The 17784-nt window shown below is 44.2% G+C and overlaps 2 protein-coding genes across 2 annotated transcripts; one reads left to right on the top strand and one right to left on the bottom strand.

The window, feature by feature from the left end:
* Window positions 1-9742: 9742 nt before the first annotated feature.
* On the top strand, window positions 9743-11406 carry LOC135587316 (aspartyl protease AED3-like). The gene has a single exon (XM_065078571.1). It carries the CDS (start codon window positions 9815-9817, stop codon window positions 11156-11158), a length of 1344 nt encoding a protein of 447 aa, XP_064934643.1. The 5' UTR covers window positions 9743-9814; the 3' UTR covers window positions 11159-11406.
* Window positions 11407-11685: 279 nt separating this feature from the next.
* LOC135587315 (non-specific phospholipase C2-like) lies at window positions 11686-17682 on the bottom strand. Its single transcript, XM_065078570.1, has 4 exons — window positions 16959-17682; window positions 14123-14640; window positions 13864-14040; window positions 11686-12360 (listed from the first exon to the last, which is right to left on the bottom strand). The coding sequence occupies exons 1-4, from the start codon at window positions 17561-17563 to the stop codon at window positions 12044-12046; spliced, it is 1617 nt and encodes a 538-aa protein (XP_064934642.1). The 5' UTR covers window positions 17564-17682; the 3' UTR covers window positions 11686-12043.
* Between the last annotated feature and the right edge of the window lie 102 nt (window positions 17683-17784).

The raw sequence follows: 17784 nt of genomic DNA, 5'->3' as shown, positions 1-17784 counted from the left end.
AACTCTGTTCAGAAGGTAAGCTGCGGTTTCTAGGGCATATCCCCAGAATGAGATGGGTAGGTCAGCGAAACTCATCATGGACCGTACCATATCTAATAATGTACGATTTCTCCTTTCAGAGACACCATTGAGCTGAGGTGTATAAGGAGGTGTCCATTGGGATAATATCCCATGGTCCTTGAGGAAGTGAGTAAACTCTGTACTTAAGTACTCACCTCCTCGATCTGATCGAAGAGTTTTGATACTCTTTCCAGTCTGGTTCTCCACCTCATTCTTATACTCTCTGAATTTCTCAAAGGCCTCAGACTTGTACTTCATTAAGTACACATATCCATACCTTGAGAAATCATCAGTAAATGTAATGAAGTAGGAGTAACCTCCAATGGCATGAGTTGACATGGGTCCACATACATCACTATGTATGAGTTCCAACAACTCAGTGGCTCTCTCTCCAGTTCCACTAAATGGAGAGTTGGTCAGTTTTCCACGAATGCAAGGCTCACAAGTTGCATATGACATATAGTCGAATGGATCTAGATATCCATCATTTAGCAACTTTTGAATCCTTCTTTCATGGATGTGACCTAGCCTACAATGCCACAGGTATGCACTGTTCAACTCATCTCGTTTCCTTTTGGACACATTTATATTCATGATATGTGGAGTGGTGTCTAACATAAATAAACCATTATGCAATGTTCCTTTCGTGATGATCTTATCATCTAATAATATCGAACAACCATTGTTCTCAAAAACAAATTTATATCCACTAACTGTTAAACATGAAATGGAGATAATGTTTTTGATAATAGAAAGAACAAAATAACATGCATCTAATGCAATAAAAGCTCCACTAGGCAGATGTAGGGTGACCTCGCCAACAGCTAATACAGCAACTTTTGCTCCATTACCCATCTTGAGGTCCATCTCGCCTCTCTCTAGTCTCCTAGGCCTTGCCAGAACCTGCAACGAATTACATATATGATAAACACTACCGGTATCTAATACCCATGTGTTATCATAAGAGTCTGACAAATGGAGACTGATCATGAATGTACCTGAAGCTTCATCAAGCTTTTGTTTCGCCCTTTCTGCAAGGTACTCTTTTCAGTTTCTCTTCCAGTGCCCATCTTTACCACAGTGGAAGCACTGGCCTTTGTCCTTTGTTGGGTCTTTCTTAGCAACCTTTGCTTTACCTTGTTTGCCCTTGCCCTTTCCCTTCTTAAGGGACCTTTCTGCTTTCCTTTTCTTTCTGGTCTCACCAGTGTAGAGAACTGGCTTCTCTTTCTTAATAGTACTCTCTGCCTCCCTCAACATATTGAGGAGCTATGGGAGAGTCACCTTAAGCTTGTTCATATTAAAGTTCATTATGAACTGTGAAAAGGAATCTGGTAGGGACTGAAGCACAATGTCCACACACAAGTTATCCTCTAGGACCATTCCTAGACCTGTGAGTTTCTCTATCCACTCAATCATCTTTAGGACATGGTTCTGAACCGGTGTCCCCTCAGTCATCCTAGCGCGGAAAAGGCTCTTGGATATCTCATATCGTTGAGTCCTTCCCTGTTCCTCAAACAATTTACGGACATGTAGGAGAATGGATCTGGCATCCATCTTTTCATGTTGTCTCTGTAACTCTGGAGTCATAGAGCCCAACATATAGCACTGAGCAAGAGTGGAGTCATCAATGTACTTCACGTAGCGAGCGATCTCATCCTCGCTTGCCCCTTCTTCGGGCGTAGGCATCACTGTATCAAGGACGTACACGATTTTCTCCGCTGTGAGAACAATTCTCAAGTTACGGAGCCAATCCGTATAATTTGGACCAGTGAGGCGGTTGACATCAAGTATGCCACGTAAGGGATTTGAAAGCGACATTTTCTGAAAATAAAGATGTAGCAAAAATGAATAACATGCAGATTTTGCAAGAAATAAACTATCAAGATATAGACTTCTATCTTAATATGCTCCCACTATTTTACTAACGAGTCACGCGACACCCTCAGCACGTGAAACGGAAGTCTCCGGCAGACTTCTAGTGGGGATCAGGATCCAATCAGCGTCTTAGTGTAACCTCGAGGGACTCGACCAATCACACTAAGCCTAAAAGGTAGACAACTCTTGCCGATCACAACTCCTTGTGATTCCCGTCCTGTTCGGCCTCCGAATCACCATGGCCTCGAGGGACTCGACCAACCATGATGCTCGGTTAAGTCAACACCTTCGTTACAAGATGAGTCTGATTTGATGATATACCCTCGAGGGACTCGACCAAGCATATCATGCCCTCAGGTCACCGGTGACATCTCTATGTCGTAAGCAAGATAGCGAATCGCGATATAGGTGAGTCTCGAGGGACTCGACCAACTCAACCTACACCGGGATTCGGTTCCTACTCATAACGATGGAAGGCCACGTGGGTCAATCTAATTGCCTCACGTTTACCGACTTAATATTATCGAGAGATGTTTCTATGATTTGGTCTCCTAATATGACATGTCACACATATACATATTTAATATATATCTACATCGCATGCAAATATATATACATATCTAGTATGTGTATAAGCAATCACACCAGATGATCATGGACCACAACCTAATATGATTAGGCCCGAGCCAGTAGGCCTAATCACTCACATCAAGATCTATGTGTGCAACGGTGCATCTCCATGCCTTGTGATCGTCCATCTCGTCCTCGTCGGTTCCGTCGACATCTTGATGCATCTCCATGCATCACGATCGTCCGTCTCGTGGGTCCCGCTATGGCTTCCACGCTCCCGCTGCGCCTCCTCATGTGATTACAACTTAATCATAGGCACGCAGGCCCGACAATAAACGAGAAATATAATGGAGGTTCGCAGACCTCAATAATAATAATCACAAGTACACACATCACACGGTCCATGATCATCCGTCCACTCATCATACATCACATGTATAAATAATCATCATCATGTAGGACTACTAGATAATAATAAAAATAATAATCAACTAAACCTTTTAATTAATTAATATTTTCTGAAATCAGGGATATATAGGGAATTTCTCAATTCCTAAGGGTATTTTCGTAATTTGGACAAAAGACAGAAACTGGAATTTCTCAAATTCCGAGGGGCAAAACTGTCTTTTGCGCAGAAAACCCTAATACCCTTTCCCCTTTTCGCTGCTGCCGCCGCCGCCACCCTGCCGGCGGCGGCCTGTGCGGCGGGGCGAGGGCACTGCCCTCGCCTGCAGGTGGCACGCCCGCTGGGGTCGCTGCCGCTGCAGGTGGGCGCCCCCGCGGGCGCCGCCGCCTTCGCGGGCGGTTCTGCCCGCGAGTCAGCGCCCGCAGGTGGTGCTGTCTCGCTGGCGGCCGCCCCTGCGGGGTTTTTGCCCGTGGGAGCAGCGGCCACAGGCGCCGCTGCCCTGCGGTGCCTCAGCCCGCGCTGCTGCCCCGCGGCGCCTCTGCCCGCGGGCTCAGTGGCCGCAGGCGCTTCTACCGAGCGGGCTCCCAGCCCCGCCGGCCGCAAGCCTACTGCAAGCAGACCGCCGGCCGGCTGCTGCAGGCACAGCGCTTGCGCATGCGCCGGCGCTGTGCTGCCTGGCTGCGGCTGCGGCTGGCTGCAGGCATGCAGATCGAGGGCAGCAACTGTTGCTGCCCTTCCTTGCTTTTGCGTCAACGATTTTGACGTCAATATTCTTCCTAAACACAACACACGCAGTTCAAAAACTAATCATTCGCACGAACAACCTGGCTCTGATACCACTGTTGGGAAATCATAGGGGGGGGCGACATCATATGCGCAGCGGAAGAAGAAAACAAAATCCCCGATTCCCAAAAAGATGTTCATCGTCGTGCGAAGATTGGTGCGCAAAATCCGCAAAAACACAAAACTGCGTATAGAGATTGTGTTACCTAGGGAGATCGTATATCCCTGTTTCCTTGCAGATCCTTAGGAGAGGGTGAAGGAGGTCAAGCGTCCTCCTCTCTAGCGGTGATCCACACAGCAGGGTTGCGACGACGCTCCTCAAAACTCCAGGCCTACTCTGAGGTGGAGAGGGAGAGGAGAATAGGAAGGGCAAGCAAAGACTCTAGCCTATGAGGCTGTGAATCCCTCCTATTTATAGAGATCCCGTGTCAAAACCCTAATGGGTCCTTTCCCTAGTGGGTATTGGATCTGCATCCAATAAGACAAGGGCTCCGTCGGATATCTCATATCCGAACCTCTACTCATCGCAATGCCTACCATATGTGTGTGACCCTCTAGGCCCAATATCGAGCTGGCCGTGAGTCATACCTGTCAGAACTCCTTCTAACTAAGTGAATTATTATCTCTGTAATAATTCACTCGACTCATCGACTACGGAAGTACTAGGCCACTACGCCGTAGTCCCCAGACGATACAGGGGAATCCAATCCATTGGACCTGTCTGTCCTCAGTTACCATGTACCTATAGTCCCTCATCCATCTAATATCCCAGAGACCGTATATCGAGCATGGTGCTGTCAGACCCATACGGTTTCTACTCGAGTCTCGCTCTAATCGGATTCTCCCGGAGAACTCTTTCTCTCTCAACCCGAATGACCCTGGCCAGGGATTTGTCTGAGCAAGAACACATGGGATATTCCTCTCATGATACCGAGAGTGGATGATCCTCTATCGACACTCAATAGCCCTCGTAAGGTCGACTACCACTCCCAATGACCAGCTGTACTAGATCTGGGAACAGCCAAACCTATAAGTCTGGTATCAAAGAGTGGAGCACTCATACAGGACATCCTTGGTGTCTCAAGTCTAAGAACCAGATACACCACTAGGACTACGGAATCGTTGTCTGACAATAAGGTATCATCAACCATCCAGCATTCCGTAAGCGGATCAATCAGTGAACTCATTCTCCAATGAGCACCTGTACTGTATCCCTAGTGTCCCTACACGAGCAGCTATGAGACCAGCTGCATCCATCATATGGACGGGTATACAGCACACCAGTCTATCCGGTTATCACGATGTCCCTCTCGAGTAACCTATGACCGGGATTATTTAGGATATGTGTTTAAAGGTGAATCGATCTCATTATCGTGATCTCATCACGATCCGATTCCCATTGCACAAATCCAAGGACATCACAATACATATGCATTTATGCAATAGTTATAAAGTGATATACGCCAAAATATAATAAGCAAAAAGATTCTGTATCAAGTCACACGTGCCATCACTCACGTGATTGGCTTGCTGGGCACTTATGACTAGCATCACCTACATCAGTAAGCATCACATACTCATCTGTAGAGTATCTTCTGGAAGGTTGACGTTGTCTAGAAGATCTTCTCAATTGAGGTTCTGCGGGAACTTGCTCTCCTACTTATTCTTGCTCAACATGTCCTGTAGGTAAATCAACATCAGGCTCTACACTATTTTCCTGCACATCTCCCCCATCACCCTGATATACTGGAGGAATAACTGGGTCACAATCTACTAATCCTTCTACAGAAGTCTTGGCTGGTGTCTTCTTCTTCAAATCCTCAAAGGTTTGATCCTCAAAGAAGACCACATCTCTGTTCTTCTTCAAATCCTCAAAGGTTTGATCCTCAAAGAAGACCACATCTCTGCTCCTGAACATCTTCTGCTTTTCTGGATCCCAAAGCCTGTAACCAAACTGATCATGTGAGTAACCAAGAAAAATACATTCTTTAGACTTACCATCCAGCTTGGACCTCTCATTATCTGGAACATGTGCAAATGCACGACAACCAAATACTCTTAAATGCCTGTAGGAAACATCTTTCCCTGACCATACATGCTCTGCAACATCACCATCTAGGGCTGTACATGGTGATAAGTTGATCACATCAGCTATAGTCCTCAAAGCCTCATCCCAAAACCTTTTGGGTAGCTTGGCCTGTGAAAGCATACATCTGATCTTTTCCATGATGGTGCGGTTCATCCTCTCTGCAATTGCATTATGCTGAGGTGTACCAGGAACTATCATCTTATGTTGGATCCTATGTGACCTGCAATAGTCATTAAACAATCCCGTATACTCACCACCATTATCTGATCTTATGCATTTCAATTTCCTTTCTGTCTCCCTTTCAACCCTGGCATGAAACTCTTTGAAGACATTAATAACCTGATCTTTGGTCTTCAAAGCATAAGCCCAAACTTTCCTTGAAAAATCATCTATAAAAGTGACAAAATAAAGTGCACCACTTATACCAAGAACATCAACAGATCCAACAAGAGTTTTTGTCCTCAAAGGACCACATACATCTGTATAAACACGGTCTAAGGCATGCATTTTTCTAGACAAAGCAGCACTAGCAAATGAAACTCTATGTTGTTTACCAGCCAAACAATCAATACAAGGGTTCAGATGTATACCTCTGAGATCTGGTAATACCTCTCTTTTGGAAAGAGCTTGCAGCCCCTTCTCGCTCATGTGTCCCAATCGCCTATGCCACAACTCCATACTGAAGTCTTTCTCTGTAGCATTTAATTGCTCACCATAAGCTTTAGCCTGCAACCTGTACAAAGTATGACATTTCTTTCCATTAGCTATAACAAGAAAACCCTTACTGAGCTTCCATTGCCCTTTGTGAAATCTGCTTTCATACTCTTCATCATCTAGTCTTCCAACTGAAATTAAATTCAGCCTCAAGTCAACCACATGCCTCACATCCTTAAGTACCAACTTGCAGCCAAGGTTGGTCTTTAAATGGATATCACCCATGCCAATGATGTCTGCTGTGCCATAATTGCCCATCTTGATAACACCAAAGTTTCCAGACCTGTATGTAGCAAAAAACTCCCTCCGTGGTATAGCATGATAAGAAGCACCTGTGTCAATCACCCACTCAAGATCCTGACACACACAAGAAAAAATATCATCAGACAAAATCAAATAATCACCACCCTGCACTGTAGCTGTAGTATTATCCTTTGACTCTGTAGACTCTACTTCTTTTCCCTTTTTCTTGTTCTTCTTAGGTTGCTTACATTGGTTCTTGTAATGTCCTTTCTCACCATAGTTATAGCAAACAATATCTTTTCTTGATCTTGACTTGCTCCTACCCATACGTGAACTGCTTCTGGACTTTGACCTTCCTCTGTTCTCTGAGATAAGTGCTTGTGAATCATTCTGAAATGTTGCCGAACTTTTTCTTCTCAACTCCTCATTCAACAAACTGCTTGTTACTTGACTCATAGTGACAATACCATCTAGCGCAGAATTACTAAGGGAAACCACCAGTGTCTCCCAACTTTCTGGTAATGAACTGAGAAGTAACAATGCCTGCAACTCATCATCAAGAGACATTTTCATAGAGGATAACTGGTTAGTAATACTCTGCATTTCATTCAAATGCTCAACAATAGAAGCACCCTCTCTATATTTTAGGTTCACAAGTTTTCTGATCAAAAAAGCTTTGTTGCCAGCTGTTTTTCTTTCATAGAGACTTTCCAATTTTTTCCAAAGAGAATATGCAGAAATTTCAGTAGAAACATGGTGAAAGACACTATCATCAAGCCACTGTCTAATAAACCCAATTGTTTTTCGATCTAACCTCTTCCACTCATCATCTGTCATAGTTGTAGGTTTTGCACTATCCCCCTGCAAAGGTCCATACAAATCTTTGCAATACAAGAGATCTTCCATTCTTGGTTTCCATATCATCCAATTGTTTCCATTCAAACTAATCATATGAGAAATATTACTGGCCTCCATGTTCAAATACAAAAAAATTAAATCACCAAAACCTCGCTCTGATACCAGTTGATGGGGATATAAACAGGAATAACCTTTGTATAGGAACAAATACTAGAAGACCAAAATACGCAGAGGAATAAAATGGAAACACAATCAAACAGAATACCAAGATATACGTGGAAAACCCCTTCAATGTGAAGGGTAAAAACCACGGGACAAACTAGAGATAATCCACTATGAGAATAATGAATATACAAATCTCAATCTCTTGCCCAAAACCCTAGCAACAACCACAAGAGAATAACTGGGATACAAGGATCACGTCATTGTCCATAATATCTAAAACCTCCCCAAGTAATCACAGCAAGAGTCTACTATAGATTTGATCTAACCTGAGATGAGAACACTACTAGATGATTGTGAACAGTCTCTCTGCGTTGTCCTTGTCTTCTTCCCTTTCTTTCTCTTCCTTTTCTGCCTTGTTCTCCTTCTTCTCTTTGGAATCTCGTCGCTCTAAAGATCTGCCTCGTTGCTGCCTTTTTATAGCCTTAATCTGCCTCTAAAACGCAGCCACCACACCCCCCTAATCTTAATTAGGGTTAGGTTAAGAGGGGGTGTGGGTTGTGGGCTGATAAAACCCACATGGGCTGAATATGGGCCATCAGCCCAACATATTTGAGATGCTTTTAAGATGAAAACATCGAGTTATTAGGGAATCATAATACTGTCGAGAAATGTTTCCTAACCCAATCTTTGTAGTGTGTAAGTTGGTAACCTGAAAGTTTATACATGTGAATGATAAAAAAAGATAAATCTCTCTTATCTTGTATTAAAGATATATTTAGATAGAGAAAATATTTCGTAGAAGACACTTTAGACTCTTGTTCACATAGATGTAAGATAATGATTAACTGATATATTTCCTATCACATATGAAATCAATACACTCTAAAAACACATTCTAATGGTTAAAATGTAATGCGCGTGATCCTTAGATCAGCAATTTGAGTCCTCCATCTCACCGACCGAGGATTCATCTTGTCGAAGATTAAAATTCGGCATCATTTCGTTTCACCACACAAAAAAAAAAAAAGTCGATGAAACTTTTATTTTAGTTTGATAAGAACTATTTCGGTGGTAGAATCTTTCTTGTTCTTTTCCTGTTAACATTGCGTGGTGGCATCCACCTCTTTTGCTTGTCTCATGTCTATGGTTGGAATCATCGCATAGATCTGAGTGTCTCGCTAATATCTTTACTAAACTTCCCAACTCAAGTGCAAGCCACTAGCATGCCTCCCAAGTCCTGAGATCCACTTAAGAGCCATCATAAATTCAAGTAATTACTAAAAATTGACGCTGTCTCTATTATATTTAACATTATGAACATTATCTATGAAAAATAAATTATGAAATTTTAGTTAAAAATCTTGGAAATTCCAAACTTGTCCGAGTAGAAGAGATCACTCTACCTGAGATTTCTATAGTATTATATCAAGTGCGGGGTGATGGATATTCCCCAGCCACAGAACATGCTGCCCAAACAGTGACACTCTGACTGGCTTTCCAACTCAAAGAAATAAAGCTCATGCACTTTTGTGCTTACTTCATCGTCCCTTTGCGGAATCCAACTGGAGAGAGATTAATTAGTTCATCAAGTGATCTTAACGCGAATTTTACTTTGGGCCCTTCTTCTGTCCTCTCACAGCTTTTTGTTTCACATGCTCTGCGGAAAGCGGGAACCCAATCGAGAAGATCGAGCGACACCGCTGTCCTGTTCCTTGTCGTGCGATCTCTGCGTCCACGACCTGTGCCAGTAACACCGACAAAGGAAGAGAATCCCATGCCAGATCTTGGATGGCCTCGTGCACGTGACTCGGGAATGGCAATGGGGAAAGGACGAGCAGACGCGTTCACGAGCTGTGGCCCCCGCCGGACACCCCACCCGTGAGTGGTGGGGCCAGCTCTTCTCTAATGTCTACACGCATCCTTTCACACTCTGTTGCTCCGTGCTGTTGGCCGGTCACGTGAGAAACCCAGCGATGGAATGCGGTCCTCCCTGTGTCACTATATGAACACCTCCGACTCGGTTTCCTCGTCACCGGATTCGACACACAGCTATGGCTTGCGCTGGCTCCCCACCGCGGCTACGCCTCCTTCTGCTAGTGCTCTCTTCGTGCGCCGTCGCGGCGGCCGCAGATGCTTTCCGCTGCGCCACTCCGCCCGACGAAGGCCCCACCATCCGAATCCTTCACGCCTTCGGCCCGTGTTCGCCGCTCCGCGAGTCCGCCCGCTTCGACTCGTGGGAGGACACCGTGATGGACCTCATGACCCGCGACGAGTCCCGCCTCGCCTACCTGGCCTCGCTCGCCACCGCCGGACGGTCCTTCGTGCCCGTCGCCTCCGGTCGGCAGCTCCTCCAGATCCCCAACTACGTCGTCCGCGCCAGCGTCGGCACCCCGGCCCAGCCCATGCTTATCGCCCTCGACACCAGCAACGACGCCGCGTGGGTCCCCTGCACCGCCTGCGCCGGCTGCCCATCCGCCTCCCCCTCCTTTGATCCCTCTCGCTCCACCACCTACCGCCCCCTCCCCTGTGGCTCCCCCCAGTGCGGTCAAGTCCCCAACCCCTCGTGTCCCGCGGGGGCCACCTCATGCTCCTTCAACCTCACCTACGGAGCCTCGTCCCTCCAGGCTGGGCTCGCGCAGGACTCCCTCGCGCTCGCATCCGACGTCGTGCAGTCGTACACCTTCGGGTGTCTACAGAAGGTCACGGGTAACTCCATCCCGCCGCAGGGCCTCCTGGGTCTCGGACGCGGCACTCTCTCCTTCTTGTCGCAAACCAAGGGCTTCTACGGCGCCACGTTCTCCTACTGTCTCCCCAGCTTCAAATCGCTCAACTTCTCCGGCACGCTGCGGCTCGGTCCGGTTGGTCAGCCGAAGAACATGAAGACCACGCCGTTGCTTTCCAGCCCGCGCCGTTCGTCTCTCTACTACGTGAACATGATCGGGATACGAGTCGGGCGCCGAGTGCTCGACATACCGCCCTCGGCATTCACCTTCGACGCGGCCACCGGCGCCGGTACCATCCTCGACTCCGGGACCATGTTCACGCGGCTGGTGGCGCCGGCGTACGCGGCGCTCCGGGACGAGTTCCGGCGGCGGGTGAAGGCGGCCGGGCCGGTGACGTCGCTTGGCGGGTTCGACACGTGCTACAACGGGGCCGTCACGCCGCCAGGCATAACGCTAATGTTCACCGGGATGAACGTGACGCTGCCGCCGGACAACATACTGATCCACAGCACCGCCGGTTCGATCACGTGCCTGGCGATGGCCGGGGCGCCGGACAACGTGAACTCGGTGCTCAATGTCGTCGCCAACATGCAGCAGCAGAACCACCGTGTGCTGTTTGATGTGCCCAATGCACGGATTGGGTTCGCCCGTGAGGCCTGTACTACCGCCTGAGGCACTCGCTGCATGCACGGATTAGCCTATTTTTGTATCGTCGTCGGATTTGAAGCGTCTGTATCTGTTGTTGTGGAGTGGAGTCGTGTCCTGCAGTGAAGAACTCTAGATCTGGATGAGTGGGTCTTCAAAGTGGCCTTCGTCGTTTTCTCTCTGTTGTTCGTTTTCAGTTTGGTTTCTTCGTGCTTTTGATTAGCTCCTCACGTCACATTATGAAAACTATTAATGACCGCCGTCTCCTCATGTAATTTGTAGTCTCTTAGTAATTTGTTACCTCTCTCCGTTGCTCTGCCATCAGCCTTTAAAGTAGAGGAATTATTATGATCCTAACATGTTTATATTTAAATTAAATCTAAAATTAAACCTTAAATCTAAGCCTATAATAGCAAACCACGAGTCGTCTATCCTCATCCATGAAAGAAGAGGTGAAGCAATGCCCTTATCCTCTTTATTACTGTTCTCTCTTATTTTATTTCTTGTACACTTTTATTTATCTTGACTTGTAAAGATAGCAATGTGCATGCATGAAAGTATACTGCAGTGGGAGGCTAGCAGTCATATTAGCAATCAGGAGGTCCAGACAAAATACATGTTGGCACTCTGCTTACAATTGCTTTCAAAGCGACATCCAAACTTCGTTGGAGCAAAATACCAAATACATGCTTTTAATCATATGCGGGAGAACAATTTGATGAACTGTGGGAATTGCCAAGCACCAGACATTGAGAACACTTCCACTCGGATGGGTGGCTACTTTGATTTAAGAGACAATCACACATGAAATGATTGAACAGAAGACTTTCGTGTAGAACCCTTTCTATAAATCTAGTACCCCTGATGATGCTTGGTATCCAAACAAACAGGTCTGAATACTAAACAGTAGCTTCAAGGATGACGATGATGAACAGAAGATGATGAGGACCTAGACGTCAATGACGGTCTCATTTGCACGATTTGTTCGTCGTCGACTCCCATCTTCTTTGCAGTCAATCCAGCTTCAAAGAAGCGCTTCACTGCACTCTCCGCATAGGCTATGCCTTCTTTGACGTTCATGCGCTTCAGAACTTTCTCCTGGAAACTGGTCAGGAGGTGATCGCCATTCAACACCGTTGCAAGCTGCATCAACTCCTGCTGGAACTCACTCAATGGGGCCTCCTCGTTAGCTTCAGTTTGTCTTATTCTCACAGGACTCGGGAGTTCAACTGCATTAACGACCAACAACCTTTGTGAAAACTCTTTTCACAAGAATATCTAAGAATTAAATACAGGATATGTTGCTAACAGATAAAACGAGCAAAGATAGAATATCATACATCACTACTATAAGAGGCTGCTTTAAAGATCTAAAGTTATAAAACTGGGAAGAATTCTATAAGTTATATAGCAACTAAAAATGAAAATTAGGTATGAATATGATTTAATAATAAAAAATTGTAAATTTACCAATGCTAAGAGATGTATTAATGATGTAGTTAAGATAATTGGATGAAAACTCCCATAGACAAAAGTCTTCCTGTTTCGATCTATTACTTGGTAGGAAAGAGAAATTGATAAAGATATTGTTAACATATTAAAAATAATATGGTGAAAGTAGAGAGGAGATATACAAACTTTGGTGTAATCATTGTGTGCCCTTTAGATCTAAATAAAATTTTCATTTGATAACTACAAGGCCAACTATACTTTATATATTAGAGTGTAGGACAGTAAATAAAAAAAATGTGATATTAAGATCATAGATTAAAATATCAACTGTATTGAACCATGCAAGATGATACTCAATCAAGATGCAAAAATGATGATTTTTTATACTTCGTTCTGGTATGAACCATACTGCCTATTAAGCTCATTGTCCTAGACACATCAGGTGGTATGCATTTTGGTATCAAACTCTGCGGTGCAATAAACCTACCATTTGATTCTTGTACCATCTTATTATTTTCGATTTCAAACAATTGTCATAACTATCTTACTATCTTGATTTTTTCCTCTCTTTCTATCAGGCTTTGCCTCCGCCTCCCCATCACATTGCTGCTGCAACCTCATCCCCACCTCTCTCTCTCTCTCTCTCTCTCTCTCTCTCTCTCTCTCTCTCCCCTTCCTCTGGTCTGGGCAATACCGACTGGTACTGACCCATATGAGTGTTGGTATGCCATCCTATACCATATCAGACCATACAGGTAACAGCCTAAGAATTTTCTAATTCATTATTGAGATAATGTTCGATATTACTGGATTAGATGGACTAACAAATATTTTCATTTGTGAAAATATGATTAGCCTTGATAAGATAAAATTAAGAAAATTATTCAGAATGACATGAATATGTTCAAAGCAAATCAATTAAACAAGGTGAGTCAATTGGGATTTACAGCATAAGGTTCATAAGGAGACCTTATGAAACTTTACTGAATGCAGTAAGAACATATTTGACATTAGGATTTAGTTTAAATATGGATATTATTCTACATAAAGCATAATGGCAAAAGAAGATCCATATAAACAACCCTTATTAATCGAAAAAATATGACTTCTGTTATTGTTGTTCCGTTGGAATTCCACATACATGAATTACATGTGAAAATTTGGAATATTTAACAATGCTAAATATTCATGAGCATGTACTTTTAAGAATCATAAAATAAGAGCTTCACAATTAAAGAATTATTGGACACAGAGAAACCACAAAAGGGCAACCGAATCACCTGGGCAATCAGTTCTAGGTTCTGTCCTACTTAACACAATGCCTTCAAAAGTTCCAGCCCATTCATCCCTCTTAGTGAGGTATGAAGGGAGATCAAAAATTTTCTTCACTGTCGCTGGTATGGATGAATGTTCATACTCTGAAGTTGGAGTTGGTATACCATTGGGACCATGTACGACTGCATCCACCATATGAAATCATTATTAACTAACAAACTAGGCCATGACCAATAGTGAGATAATCAATGTCCATCAACTTACCAGTACCCTTTTCAATCCAAGGAGAGACCATGATCGTTGGGACCCTTACACCCAAGCGGTCAAATGTGAAGAAGAAGGGTTCTGGGCCGACTATCCCATCAGGGCTTGGGACACCCTTTACTGGTGTTGGAACATGATCAAAGAAGCCACCATGCTCATCGTAGGTGATGATGAACAGGGTTTCATTCCACTGAGGGCTGGAGCGAATGGTTTCATAGACCTCCTTGACAAACAACTGCCCTTGGTAGACATCATGGGATGGGTGATCATCAGTCGCAGGTTTATCCTTCTTGTCCATATATCGCTGCTCAATGACAACATAGTTGGGAAGAGAACCTTCACCTGCATGTTTCTTGAATTTTTGTTCATACGAGTGGAATTTAGAGATAAATTTGAGCTTCCGAAGATTGCGATAGAAAAGAGTGGCAGGCACATTTTGGTAGTATATTCCAAAAGAGAGATCTGCATCATCAATATTTTCAAATATTGTTCTCTGTGGATACCCGATTGCCAGCTTGCTGCATGATTATAGTGTTCTTATGATGTTAGCTGTTTCAGAAAATGCACATTATGCGTCCTATGCATATTATTGAGATACATATATGAAATAATCCAAGCATTTGAGATGCAATAAGTATACAACTTTTGTCAGGGAGTCCTATATAGAACCTTATTTGCAAGCATAATCTTGCAACATATATAATTGTGATAACTTTCAGCAATGCTATATCACAAATCATATTGAGTTGATCATTAAATAATTGCTATATGATAAATTTCTATAAGCATAGTCTAATTCTGTACAATGATCTCTTCTTTCTTATTTTACAATGATGGCATATGATGAGTTGCTTGAGAACCATCTCAGTTATAAAATGTTTATCAACCTTACCATTTTGCAAATTATCAAATAACACACGTGTACATGAGAGTAGGTGTAGTATAAAAGACAATAAAGAAGAATAACCCTTATCATTTAGAATAATGTAAACTCTGGAGAACAAAGTTCCCAAGAATACCCATTTTCCCCAATCTTATGTTAGTAGCTCAAGCAAATACACCAGAGAAAATTATCAAGATATTCTTTTGACACTAACATTTTATGACCTTATTGATGTAGCGCAATCACTTATGCCTTGTACATTCAACTTGGGCTTATAGATCTATGCATTTTTTTTGTGAAAATCATACCAACTAATTAATCTAGGACTTTGTCAAACCAATATATTGGATGTCTATATGCATAGTAAACCATCCTTGAATGACAGATAATCAATCTATGTGCCAGCATTCTAACTTCCACATGTTTTCTCTACTTTAAGAATATATGAAATATAAATTATGCATATACGAAAATGATGAGATAAGATTTTCATCTAAATGCCATTAATACTTGCTTAGAAAGACATTCAAATCTGATTATGATCCTTAGACTAATTAAAATTGAGCCATGTTTCTTCGAACCTCAAAATTCTCTTTTTCAAGCGACAAATCAACCTTCAAAAAATTTTCTTCTTCATGACACAAAGGAAGCTACAACTATCTTCTTCATGAAGCAAACCAAGCTTTAATTAGGCTGAGAGTGGGTCAAATAGGAAAATTATTAAATCAGTTGAAATCAATTATTGAATCTAACTTCATAAAGAAAGGTTTGTTTAGAGTTAATTGTCCTATCTAAATTTCTAGTATTGACCTGTAATGAGTGTCGATACCCCACCCCACAAGAGTACCATATGGATCAAAATGTGGACTGATATGTGATCGAGATTTTATTCCTCAGCCCATTCAAAATAAAGTTTTTCCTATAAATACTTTTATACTTGGACCAGTGATCAAAATGAGCATTTACTGCAACTCATCATATCTATAGCCCAATTTAAAGCAAAGATGAACACTATCCGTTCAATTAAAGATAAATCCTCAACATGAAATCTTTGGCAAAATGACGAACATCAATGATCAACCTTCAGCAAAATGGCCAAGAATAAAAAACGATGGCAACAATTTCATTGATCTTACAGCTTGGAGTGCCATATAACTGCACATGAAATCTTTCTACTCTAAGCACATCCCATAGCTTACTCAGCTAAATAAGGTTCAGTAGCAAAGTTTTAGAGGCCATTAATCAGGTATAAGAACACCCCTCTACAAATTCACTGCAAAAACTATAAGTGATTTATTTACATCCCCCACTAGATGATTTTTCTACCAAGTAATGACAGTGCAAAGATCGTTATACTCGAAAGAACTTGTCCAACAAAAGTAAACATGAATAAGGCGAACAGTATTGGAAGTTTGGAACTTGATAAAGCAGATTTACCGATTGTAATTGGTCACTCGTAGCAGTAAATTGTCAGGTGTAATCACAGTGATATACCCATATTTTTTACCCGGTATTTCAAGTATTGATAAAAGTGAGGCCCAGGTACCACCGATCACGGCATTCTTGACTCAGCTGAATCACCCCGCAAAAGTTTACTGGGTGATGATTCGTGTCAATGGCCCAATGCATCGGCCCCACATGTGTGCGTCCCACCAGGTAGACGGGACACACGTCACCCAGACAATTCTTATGGGTGATTCAGTCCGAAAAAAATAGCAGTAGTCACAAGACAATCCTATCTGAGGAGCATTAAAGATGCGGGCCCCGCGTCAATCAGGAAGGACAATGATCACCCACCCACTCCGAGCTCACCCAAATCACTCTCTTCGTTGCTTGAGGAACCAAATCAGACACCGAAAAAATGGAAACAAAGACAGAAAAGTCGAAGCAAATCAAGAAAATGTCGCAAGAAGTCGATGTGGTAGCCGATTGGGAGCAGCAGAGGAGCTGTACCTGGCGACATTGCTGGTGGCGCCGTGGGACGTGCCGGAGTGCACGAAGAGGCGGTTGGGCTGCGTCGACGACGGCACTGACGCGAACCAGCGGTCGAACACGGCGAACTCCTCCACCAGCGCCCGGTACACTGCCACCATCTCCGGGGGGAACCCGTTCATGACGCTCTCCGTCATGTTGTCCGACATGGAGCGCGCCTGCTGCACGAACCCGTTCATCGGCGCCGGGTCCGCCGACGTGTCGTTGGAGCCGAAGATCTGTTCCCGGATCGCCTGGAAGGAGTGGCCCGGGTCCGGGTCCACGAAATGGGCGCCGTCGCGGAAGTAAACCCGGTCGGACGCCGCGTCCGACGCCGACACCGGGTTCCACTCCGACCCATCGACCCCGTTGATCGCGGGGTTGAGCCGCTTCATCCACCCCAGCATGTGGTCGAACGACCGGTTCTCCATCACCATGACCACCACCGTCTTTATCGGCCCCGCGGCGGAGGCACGCAGGCAGCCACCGGATGAGAGGAGGAGGAGCAGGAGGCAGCAGCAGCAGCAGCAGGACGACCGAAGGGATTGGTAACGAGAAGGTCGACGGCGTCCCCCGGATGTCCCCATTCTTTCCGCTTGATCCAGTGAACGACTGCGGTTGTTGGAGGAGAAACCACACGGACTTTATAGAAAGCAGAGATGGTGGGCGTGGCTGCGGCGCCAATAAATGCTCTCGTGGGCCGAGCTGGTGCGGCCGCGTGACGACCTCTGCTTTTTTCCAGCCATTTTTGTCTCTTTTGTGAGAGATGTTTGTGATTCCGTGCCGTTTTGTAGAATACGATCTGCTT

This window comes from Musa acuminata, chromosome BXJ1-8 (assembly GCF_036884655.1).
Source record: "Musa acuminata AAA Group cultivar baxijiao chromosome BXJ1-8, Cavendish_Baxijiao_AAA, whole genome shotgun sequence".
NCBI lineage: Eukaryota > Viridiplantae > Streptophyta > Magnoliopsida > Zingiberales > Musaceae > Musa > Musa acuminata.
Note: the sequence above shows the minus strand (reverse complement) of the source record. Positions and strands in the feature narration are given on the sequence as shown.

Bases quoted from the DNA above. Each gene is read 5' to 3' on its own strand.
- LOC135587316 (XM_065078571.1), top strand. From the start codon at position 9,815: ATGGCTTGCGCTGGCTCCCCACCGCGGCTACGCCTCCTTCTGCTAGTG.
- LOC135587315 (XM_065078570.1), bottom strand. From the start codon at position 17,563: ATGGGGACATCCGGGGGACGCCGTCGACCTTCTCGTTACCAATCCCTT. The intron at 14,041-14,122 runs GTAAGTTGATGG...TGGTGGATGCAG, and splicing joins TTGGATTGAAAAGGGTACTG to TCGTACATGGTCCCAATGGT. The intron at 12,361-13,863 runs GTGATTCGGTTG...TCGTTAATGCAG, and splicing joins ACCTAGAACTGATTGCCCAG to TTGAACTCCCGAGTCCTGTG.